This window comes from Puntigrus tetrazona, chromosome 10, assembly GCF_018831695.1.
Source record: "Puntigrus tetrazona isolate hp1 chromosome 10, ASM1883169v1, whole genome shotgun sequence".
Taxonomy (NCBI): Eukaryota; Metazoa; Chordata; class Actinopteri; order Cypriniformes; family Cyprinidae; genus Puntigrus; species Puntigrus tetrazona.
Window position 1 is genome coordinate 13,018,070 of NC_056708.1, and position 12,025 is coordinate 13,030,094.

At 39.5% G+C, this 12,025-nt stretch overlaps 1 protein-coding gene across 4 annotated transcripts in view; it reads right to left on the minus strand.

Annotated features, from left to right (window-relative positions):
• cux1a (cut-like homeobox 1a) overlaps positions 1-10,741 on the minus strand; it is a 113,628-nt gene extending 102,887 nt beyond the window's left edge. For 2 of the 4 annotated variants that reach the window (XM_043250449.1, XM_043250447.1), the window contains exon 1: positions 9,708-10,741. In XM_043250449.1, coding sequence (XP_043106384.1) covers positions 9,708-9,770 — 63 coding nt within the window. In that variant the 5' untranslated portion in view covers positions 9,771-10,741. The remainder of the gene's footprint in view (positions 1-9,707) is intronic. The other 2 variants (XM_043250451.1, XM_043250450.1) reach the window with 1 other exon arrangement.
• Positions 10,742-12,025: the final 1,284 nt, after the last annotated feature.

The window sequence follows — 12,025 nt, forward strand, 5'->3', positions numbered from 1 at the left end:
GTGTGAGTAAGAGAAAGACAGAAGGGAAAAAGTGCGGACAGGAGGTTAAAGGGTCTCCTGATTATTTCCCATTCTCGCAGAGCACTTAAACCACAGCTGGGTGCAAACTCTTCTCCATGGCTACCTGAGACTCTCTGAGAATAGTAATGGAGCGAGGCAACACTCGAAAGTTCTGAGGTGAACTGTTCCGGAAAGTTTGAGACGCTCCTCTGCTGTCTTTCCCCCTTCACCGGTTCAGACCGTCTTGCCGGGGAACCGCGAAGAGCCGGTCTAAAATAAGCGCTTCCAAAACCTCACCTTACTTTGACCGGTCTTCCTAGGACCAGACAATAACTGTGAGGAGCAAATTGAAGCGTAATGTTTATTTTCTCAGAAACGGCACTAAATTCTTCCAACCAAAAAAAGTTCCCTGCTCTGAGCTTTAGTAATACTCTCTTAGCCTGTTCTGTGCTGAAACAGAAGAGGATCCAGAGAGATCTGGTTTATGTTCCCCTGTTATGAAGATTAACCTTCTTTATGGACACAATTACTCATCCGTACAGGATAAGACCGCGGCTAAATTAGGAGCCACCATCATATCACATAATGTACTGAGCATCTGGGGCTCCTCAAGAATAAAAACTCCTCTAACAGTTTCCAACAAAAACTCCTGTTTTTACAGACGTACTATGCTCATTAGATTATAGAGTTTAAGTGAGTTTGCTTAATTGTGCTTTTGAAAAAAAAAAAAAAAACTAAGCTAAAAAAAAAAAATGTGCACTCATACACTACTGTGCAAAAGTTTGGGCTCAGTAAGATTTTTATAATGTTAAAAAGAATGGAGTAACAGATGCTGAAAATTCAGATTTGTCATTACAGGATTGAATTACTTTTTAAAATATTAAAATAGAAATGGATATTTTAAATAGTAACATTTTACAATATTACCATTTCAATGTATTTTTGATCAAGTAAATACAGCCTTGGTGAGCATAAGAGACCAACTTTTGAACAGTTGTGTAATTATATAACAAATGGGAGCCATCAAAAACACTCTTTTAATATAAAAGACTGCAACACTCTTTGACACCTTTTATAAGCTTGCAAAATAGACAGAAAATTTTTAAGATACACAACTGGAACCATACAAAACCTTTTTTTACTATTGTTTGTTTTTATCATATTGCAAAAACGGATAGGTTTACAGCTTACATTTACATTACACATGTGATTTCTTTCAACTGTGAAATTATTAGTTTCTTATGAGACCAAGCTGATAGATTCCCTAAAGAAAAGTGGGGGTCACGTGACCCCTAAACCAGCCTATATTATTCACTTCTTCCTTAAAGGAATAGCTTACCCAAAAATGTAAAGTCTGTCATCATTTTGTTCATCCCAACCACATGTTGTTCCAAATCCATATAACTTCTCATGTTAAGCACAAAAGAAGATACTTTGATACAAACACTGGGTCCCATTGAATAGACAAAAAAATTAAGAACAACATAAGGGTGAGTAAATTATGACAGAATGTAATAATAACTAGACTATTTGCAGTTTTTAAGTGTAATTTTGAACATTCCTAAACCACAAAAGTCAAAATGCCACAAGGCCTAAAAGCGACTCTATACAGACTACATTTTTACAGTTTCTTTGAATATGAATTAGGCAAATGCTCCACAATGAAACGTATGAAGGTTGCTGCGCGTGTGCCCTTCCTTCCAGTTCTTATTGAGGAAGGCTATTTATATCTCTAGGATTACGCACACGGCACAAGGTTAAAAAAAATTGGCATTGGAGTCTGGAGTGGAACTGTGTCTGGGTCTGCTGGTTAATCCATTCATTTAGTCACAAAAACACCTGTTTATGCTCGAGACAGCTAAGTTAAACAGTAGTCCAGATGTCTCTCGACAGAACGCACTCAAAGGAAATCGCCGCGCGAGACCGCCGGACAAAAGACTGTGTCACCTTACGACAGGTATCCTGATACCGCCGTGGCACTTTCTCAGTTGGCAATCAAACCGAGGCTACGTGCCAACCAGAGAGAGAGTCTGAATGTGAAACGAATGAAAGTGAAGCAGAAACACGGAGTGCAAAAAGAAAAAGAGCTTGGGTCGCCCCCCAAAGGGTTGGCATCTTACGTAACCCAACACAAATGTGATTCATCCTTCGTCTGAACACACAAGCTGCGAATGCCCTCTCTTCCCGCAAACAGTCTTCAACGTCAACAATCCACAAACCACCGACTGCACACACGAAAAAAAAAAAACTCTCGGCTGCTGTCAGAAATACCAACCGGCAACGCGAAACACAGGCCACAGCTGACCTACTTATTCACACCTGATTATGCTGGCACACTACACACAATGCAATATGGCGCTACATCCTCTGGCCCATGCCACGGTCAGCAACAACGCAGGGCTGTTTCAGCAGTCTGAGTACATTTACAGCTGACGGCCGCTGATGGAAACTCCGGCTTTTCAATCATCTCTCACAGCGAGCGGTAAGAAAGCGAGAGAGTGAGAGAGAGAAAGAGAGAGGAGAGAGAGAGAGATAAAGGGAGAGAGAGGTGCGCGCCTCCTCCTCGCCTCAGCTGAAATGGACTGTTCATAGCCCCCTAAGAGCTGGGCTTTTATCAAACATGGCATGTGAGTGAGATTCCAGCCTCTCGAGTCTCCCACACATTAACAGTTCCGACTGCGAGTCTTCGTCCGCTGCCGCCGCGTGCGATCGATACTCTGATATTTAAAGAGCAAATACAATCTCTATTTTTCAAACAAAATCTCGCCCAGTAAATTATCGAGCGAGGGACGACGTCTGCCTGCTGTTTGGGCCGAATACGAGATCATGAGAGTCATTTTGTGTTATGATGAATTGCGTTTTGGCTTCACTGCTAGCTGGTATCACTCACAGAGCCAACGTAAAATGGCAACGTAAAACTTTTTTCACAATAATTGGAACTTGGTGTGTCCGAATACTGGCAGTTTAACATTAGCACTGGCTAGTTTCACCAAAAATTTGAGGCTGAAGTCAACAAGAAACAGTTTTTGCAAACTATTAGTTACAATTTAAGGAGAACAAAATGTTTAACTATGTAGGATGAGTAAAAATTTGTTTAGCAGCATCAATTGGGAGTTGAAGCAATTTACTTCTGAATAAACACCCCAAAGACAAACATTATTTTGTAGATAAAATGTAATTTTATGTTAATTTTAAGAGGCAAGGTTGGCAAAAAAATTTAAGTCTTGTTAAGCACTAACATCAATAATTTGTATTATTATTGTGTTTGTATTCAATAAATTGAATTGACCATCAGTGTTCAAACATTTGTTTGTCTTTGGAATGGAATATAATCTATTCAAATTATCTTTAAAAGGGTTTAAATTCAATAGATTTCAAATGAAATAAGCATCAATAAGTTGATGAAAAGACATCAGTTTAAGTCATTTCAGGCTCTTAGGTAGTTATTTTTAACATATAGTGTGTGAGTAGTTCAAATTAAAACCAGGAACAGCTTTATTTTTTGTACATTGTGATTGTTAACTTTAGAAAACACCTTCATATAGCTCGCAAAGTTTTCCAATTTGTCCACTGTTTTTTTTTTTTTGCAAATACTTGCAGATAAATTCAAATGGGAATAAAACGAGGGTTGCTGTAAACCACATATTGACCACCGGCGACAACAGCAGACAACGACGAGATGAAAAAGCATCAGACACAGGAAGATGCACCTCATTAGTTTTATGCACAGTAAAGTCACAGGCTTTGTCAAGGCCTTTGATCTCCATGGTTGTGATTTTTTAAACATATCTGCGGCGAATTAGCGTGGCGCGGCGGAGCCCCGAAATGGCAGTGAAGACGGGAAATAAAAACATGCTCTTCTCATCACAGAGTTGGTGAATCTTGTCTGAAAACAATGGATCGGGTTGCAGTGCGAAACGTTCAACGACGGGGGAATCATAACAAATGTTAGCGTGATCCAGCTAGGTTTAAAATGGTTGTTTATGACAGAATCTAAAAGTACAACCTGCATGAAAGCACTGTAATTTTTGTTTAATGTAGCCATTAAAACTGATAAATCCAAATGACATGGAACAGATAACACAGTACAAGATGACAGTCGTAATGATTCTTAAGTATAAAATCTGTTTTAAGTGACAATATACAAAAAGACCATTTGGACTAAACTTCCCTTTATCTCTCTCTCTCTCTCTCTCCTTCGCTCAGAAAAGAGGGCAATCGGAGCAGATCTCTTTCCCATGGCTCTTAATTCAGAACTACTTCCCTCAAACTCTTTCCAGATGTTTCTGAACAGAAGCAAATAAAACGCTGTTCTAACCTTTTTCCACAGTCTATCACAGTAATAACCTGACGCATTGTTTTAACACTATTTTACATAAATATTATTCAGCAGTCCATTTTCTCCTGTTCGGGGCTTTAAGTAGTTTTTGAACGACCACCAGGAAACAATGTTCCAGACCTTTATTTAAAAAAACAAGGAACTGAAGTTTTCTAACAAATTTAAACAATTCAAGTCAGCATTAGCTGTCATTTTAACCCATTTTACCTTCGCAATTTGACCTTTCCAAGTAAAAGCGTACTCAGCAAAAAAAGCAGGTTGGAACTTTTTATTAATGTGGAATTTTAAAAGCTACACTCGATGTCGGTAAATAGCTGTTTGAATATTAGTTGCGTTATCAAACAGACAGTTTGGCCTTGGTGATGTCAGCAACAAAGGAAAGTAGTTCCAAATTTACCACATTTTAGCTAAGGTTTAAAAAAAAAAATAATAACTTTCTTATTTTTAAATCAAATGCACGGACAAATCAGTCGCACTCATCAGGAAAGTATAAAGGGACTATTAGATTTGCGTGACCTAAAAATTACTTTTTAGAAAGTTGAATACAGTGAAAAAAAACACATCACAGTGCCATTAAACTTTAGTTTTCTTTAGCAGTTTGCTCTTTTTCACAATTCGGCTGCTGCAAAACAAATCAGAGGCGTTAAATTCCTTCAAACTGGAAGAATTTCCAGAGTGCACGGGCACGCAGACCAAACATGCCATAAAGTACGAACGAAAGGAAGCGAGAAAGAGAAAAAGAGAGGAAGAGAGAAGGGGTGGTGGGAGGGGCGAGCGCTCTCATCCCCTCCTCCAACTCGAGCTCTATTTGAAATGGACGGCTAATTATGCTGGTGGCGTCAGAGTTCTGGCTTCCCTGTGTGGGGCGGGAGGGGAGCGGCCCCCCTGTGAAACCCCAGCCCTCAGACACAGCAAAAGGGGGCAGTCAGTGAGGTAATGACCGTGTGTATGAGCGTCTGAGAGAGGGTGAGAAAGAGAGAGAGAGAGAGAGAGAGAGAGAAAAAAGAGTGTGCTGGCACATGGCCTCCCCCCGATTCCCATGGCCACTGAATTCTTCCTGCCATCTTTATCTCCAGCAACCGAGTGCAGACCGATTAGCAAAGGAAAGAGGGGTCAACACACACACAACCGACCAGCCTATAAAAAGCACTCGCTTAAAACGCTTCATTAACTATTTAGTCACTTCATGTTACATATTCCAGTAAAAAAAACACCTATTTAGGAGCGTATTTATATAGAAATTTAATTTAAGCACACATAGCTTTATCGTATACGCAAGCTAAAATGGGGGCCGGTAAAGTGCCTTAGGAACGGTTTGATTCCCTCTTCAGACCGAATAAAAATACATCATCATCAAGTATTTATCGCACAAGAACCCAGTCCCTCTTTAAAGGAGCTATACTCAGGCCACCATTGCTGGCCTACGATGATCACATGAGATGGCAGACAACTACAAAGAGGAAAAAAAAACACTTCTTATTTTAGATCGCAGCACCTCCTGGAGCAGGTAATTCAAATACTGTGGGATTATCAGCGTCTGGGCTGAACTGGTATTAGAACAAAGGTGCTCAAGTACCAGATCTGAAAGTGCAAACCTATTCTTTTCAGCGACAAGCACTGCTACTTTTTAATAACCAAAGCAAGGCAACAGACTGAATCTCCTGTAACACAAAGGAAATGTAACAGTACTGAGAAACCACTACAGATGGATCTTATACTGCATATGTAATAATTATTTGTGGTAAGGCTAGTTCACACAAAAAGTCTCTTTCTGTACAATTCGGTCAAATTTATATATATATAAATTGCTTTCTCAAAATTGCCTTACTAAATTTATTAACACTACATTTATTATATTATTTATTATAGTGTTAACGTCTTTCCAAACTAGGCTATTAATGTATACACTTCACAAAAAAGGGTTTGTTTCTGTATAATTCGGACAAATTTAATTTCCTGTCGAAAGCAGCAATGGAAACGGTAAAGTAAAACCAGTACAGATGGCCCTTACGGTGCATATCTAACATTCTTCTTTTTTTTCTTTTTTTTTACAAATATGCAAAGGCTATTAATGTACACAAATCAATCATTGTTTTCTTTTATCATACAACTATGACTTTTGCCTTAAACTCCCAATTTGCCGCTTTTTAACAGTTGGTTAGTTGTTAAGTTTAGGTACTGGGTAAGATTAAGGGATGTAAAATATGATGACGCTGAATAAGAGATTAACAAACGCTTTATAAGTACTAATATACAGCCGACGTGCTAGTAATATGCGTGCTACGACGTAGTGATTAGATCCTTAAATGAAGCGTTATAACATATCCAAAACTGTCTAAACTGTGAAATAATATAAATACAACAGTCAATTTAACTGCTTCACTATATTCTTTATAAACATTGAAAAGGCTACTAATATTAAGTGTTTTTTGTAAAATTTCAGTCAAATTCAGACCAAATTATACATTTGAAAACGCTTTTGGTTTCCTCAAAGCGCATGTCAAAAATGCCTCGCAAAATTTACTATCAGTCTAAATTGTAAAATTAGATAAATACAAGAGTCAATTGAAGTGTTTTACTTTGAGGCTAAATTTGGAGAGGCCACATGCAAATATGTGTGTTGTTTTGGGGCCTCATATATAGTTGGCTTGGTTTTGAAGTGGTCAGGATTCGAGTCTGTGTGAATGTGTGGGGTGGGCTCCACAGAGACGCTGTTGTTCTATTCATCTTTCATGTCAGCATTAAAACCATGTCTAAAAGTAGTTTACCCGCATTTTCGCAGACACGTGGAGACATTCCTGCTCACTTTTTAGGGACTTTTTCCCATTCTTTTGAATCCAATCAGGTGTCAGTCAGACACTTATTCATTAAGTGACGCGTAATAAAAACGCTCCATCTGCAAGTGACGAATCTCAAAAATATTCAACTGCAAACATCGTGCATCGTTCTTGTACTCGTCCAACAAATTATTAACCGAGATTGCAAGTTATCTGTTAATTATCTATTACAGTAAGAAAAGTGGATGACAGCACATCCAACTGTGAGTCTAACGTCTGGCAGCCTAATCTGCTCAAACTCTTCGCAGGCGTACAGTAGAAGATCTCAAAGATATAGAAGCACCATTCATATGGTAACCGCACAGAGGAACCAAAAACGAAACAGATTACCCGAGCTTGGTGTTTAGGTACACAGTGTACCGCAGTCGGCCCATGTGCCCCTCATTAAAGATATCAAACACATTTTAAAGTCATCACAGGGGCCCAACGCAGGTCCAGACAAGAGACTCTGCTAACATCTTGATGGTGGCAGAACTGCCTGCGTCAATCCCTAATCTCTCCACGTCGACGCACGAAAACTCAGGACCACACACCAAGTGAGGTACACTTACACCTCACCTGCATACTCAGAGCCACGTGGTGACAGGAGGAGGCAGGTGACACCGGCACAAACAAAAAGCTGAAGATATTTGAGACCAAAAGGTCTGTTTGGAGTCACGGAGGAATTATAATTAAGACGACTTTATTCCACTGTCTGGTGCGGTTTTCGCAGGATAATACGAGACATCTGATTCGCATCGAGGCATCAATTAAGCGTAAATCAGTTAAATTAGTGTATTTCTTGTTTTGTCCTCATTAAAGCATTCTGAAAAATAAGATTTGAACAGGAGAGACCCAAAAGTAGCAAGAGAGAAAACAAGATGATAAATAGCGTCCGTGACATCATCAAAGCCTGAACTCGCTGATGCCAGTTCTTATCAGCCTGAGAGACAGATAGAGAGAGAGAGGGAGAGAGAGGGAGAGGGAGAGAGAGAGAGAGAGAGAGAGAGAGAGAGGGAGGGAGAGCATTGAAAATTTAGAGTCACCACATCAGAATATGCCCAGCTGTGTGTGTGGTCCTTTTATGTTCAACACTATATGTCTGAACCTTAATTGAATAAACGATTTTCCTAGAACACAACATAATCAAACAGCAAAACATCTGACATGCAAGGAGTCGGGCAATGTTTGACTATTACAGATTAATGTTACACAAAAGCTGAATAGCATCCCAAAACATACTCCAACACATGCACACGTACAGTCTTCTACATTTTGCTTTAATTTACATTCATATTAGCACATTCGACGAAACAATATTTTTGCAATATTTAAAAAAAAAGGCAAAAATCGTCTATACTTATAACGTAATCTATCTAAAAAAAGCTCGTTTTCGTGTTACTGTCGAACGATATCGATTTTTAAATAATACGAGATCGATTTTTAAATGACTCGGTAGGCTTATGAAGATTTATAAACGCTCACTGGTGAGAGGAAATTTAAAGTTCGATCGGAAAATAGGTCAGCGATTTTTTTTTTCTAGCTAAGCTTTGCGACCTCAGTTCATAAATACATAAACTCTTAATCAATAATTGATACAATCATGGGTCTATTGTTTATGCCTAACCAAACGCGACAAATGCACTTCATACTCCTACAGCGAGAACGCTACAAATAACGAAAGAGTTCCGAGTTTGACAACTAATCAATTTTAAAAACAAAAACCAAAACAACTACAAGAGCGAAGACGATCCTCGCGTTCCCACCTGCGTTTAAACGCTCCACATTTCTGTAGAACGACTTAAACACAAGTTACACGCGAAGAAAAAAACAAGACAGGGTGAAACAGCATTAATTTGTTTTAATAAGTCATCTAGTCGGTCTCTGTGACTGAATAACGAAATAAAGCGTCTTTTTAAGAGTCTCGCGTCTGTATTTCCAAAAACGTTCATCCGTTCGTGTTTGTTTATTGTTTTGTGTTTAATTGTTCCTGTCTGGCGCAGGTTTAGCAGCCAATTCCGTCTTCGCTTTAAACTTACCTACCAAGCTGAACTTTGCGTTTGCTAACTTCATAAACTTCTAAAGTCACACAAAAAGTGCTAGTAAACAATAAACGAGGTGAAATCTAAAAAGGAAGGCAGTCTAACTCCTCTCTCGTTACTAAGCAATAACGTCTCGGTCCAGCACAGCGCCACCCGTGTAGCGCGACACACTTCTAAACACAAAATTATTTCAACAAACATACTGTCTAAATCTCTTCGGCGCAAACTATTCCCAAAACATCCCGGAGATGGAGAGGAGCGGGAAAGAATCGGAAAACGCAAGGGCTCCCGTTGCCAAAGTGGCCGCATCCACCTTGACCGTGATGGTTGATCGATGGGAATTGAACAAAGAGGATCAATTTCCGATCAGCGCGAGAGCCGCTTTAATCAATGGGCACCGAACCCGGCGAAAGCGCCGACGCGAGAGCAACGCGCCAGCCTCTCGGCGCGACGCTCCCCGGGACCGGCTCACCGGCGCGCACCGCGAGTACAAAGCGAAAGGAAGCTGACCTGGAGCTGCTGCAAATCAAAGCGTTTCCAATATTGAAACATCGATCCCGCATTGGCCGCCATCTTGAGACATATTGAGACGGAATGAAAGGCTGATAGAGAGAGCGCGAGAGGGGCTGGAGTTCAGCAGAGAGAGAGAGAGCGAGAGAGAGAGAGAGGCGGGGGAGCGCGCGCAAAACACGGAGCGGAGCGGATCGAACGGCGCGGGCGCGCGAGGAACGGAGTTATCGAACGAACGCCGACCTGCGATATTGAATAGGGCTACTGAAAACAATTATTGAGAGCGTCCTCGATAAAAGGCAGAAAACGCGGAATGGAGTTTCCGCGTTCAGGCGAGCTCCCCGTGGCGCAGGAGCGGGAGGGGGATGCTGGATACGTTTTCATCCGTTAAAAGAAGAGAGTTTATACGGTTATTGATTTTTTTTATAATCGCTATAGATTGATATTACGAGACGCTGATCAGATCTGACGCGATCACGGCAGCGACGCGAACGCATCGCGCCGCTTGAGTGTTTTTTACGTTTCTCGTGATCAGATGAACCTTCTGGCCTGTTGTTGTATTCATACACCTGATATATTGATTTCTGATTTGTTTTCATTTTCAACCCTATTGAAAATATATACCGTATGTTCTTGCGTGCGCGCAGCTGTCTTAAAATGCTTTTAATGCTGACCGTGTACATGTCCAGCTACCCTCTGTTTGTACTCAAAAACCAATACATCTATTATATTGATTTTATGGGCATTCTTGCGTGAAGAATGTGGATACGGCGATCGATAGCTTAAATAAAACGAAACACATTCTGTCCTCCATATAACTGTTCTGCATGAAGCGATATGCATTTTAAATGGTTATGGACGGTGTTTAAGATGGTGGCATTAGATGATTTGATGTTATAACATAAACCCTTGTCCGGTCGATTCCTGATGAATTGTAAATACTGCTTTTGAACTTGAACTTGGAGAGCAGCGCCCTCTATCGGATGTGTGCGGTATCGCTTCACCTCATTGTTAATGAGACACGGTGATGATCCAAAATAATCGTATTAATTGTCACAATTAATGACGATAACCAATCATTGTTTAGCCAACAGTGTTAATTGCTGGACAATGATTACGATGATAACATAAATACATAATTTATTAAGCAAAATGTTTTTCATTAAATGTAGTAAATTAGTTCTATAAAATTAAATATGTGACTGGTGATTATACCATTAAATTATTTTAGAACTGCAATTATTTAAAAATTGCTTCATATACTTTAATACACACACACACACATATATATATATATATATATATATATATATATATATATATATATATATATATATATATATATTTTATATAATATATACATATGCATTACATACATGTGCATTACATATATATAATATTAATATTAGATATTCTTTCACTCTTTTTATGTGTGTGTGTTCATCCAAAGTTAATATTCTGTGGTGAATCTTGCTCTTTTACTACACTTAATATGGTGGGTTTTTTTGTTTTTTTTTAGAAACAATGCATAGAACGCGTAAATTTTTTCATCCATTTACTTGTCACAATAATTATGTTGTTATAATTATATAATATAATTCTATTATTACTTTTAGAAGCTTTCAACTCAATTTCAATGCAGGTTGTCACTTTGACACTTTGATCATAATTCAACTTTATTGTCATCGCGCAAAGTCCACAACAAATAAAGTACAGTTAGCATCTAACATGTGCTTAAACATTAAAACAGCATTTAAAAAGGCTAAGAATTGTGTTAAATCAGAAACCTTCAGAATGAAAGCGCTGTACAATACAACATGGTACAAAAATACAACAATCGTTAAAAAACAATGATATAAAAACCTATACCTAACCTTATTCGAAAATTAATCTAAAACCATTTTGTGGTGCCATGCCAAAAAAATAATAATAATACGTAACACAGTACACTAGGAGTTATGTAAGAAAGCGAACAAAGCTTAATTTATACCACCAGATTCCTGAGTCACCAGTTCCCTGAGTTTGGTTGATCTGTAGAGCAGCCCTGATTCTCACCCTCACGCAGACACTTACAGAGAGAGGATGGGGGTTTCAGCTCAGACCCCGCAGGGTGGAGTGAGAATTGGAAGCTGGGAGAGTCCCATGGCTCTTCATAAGTGCTCCTCCCCTCGGTTCCCCTCACTGAGACACCAGGGGAGCTGCGCAGGAGAGCCGGTCCCAGTGGCGGTTTGTTTTTTCGGGCCCACTGGAGCCTCTGAGCACCCAGCCCCCCTCTCTCCGCCCAGGCGTGCGCGCACCTCATGGGAGCACAATTAAGA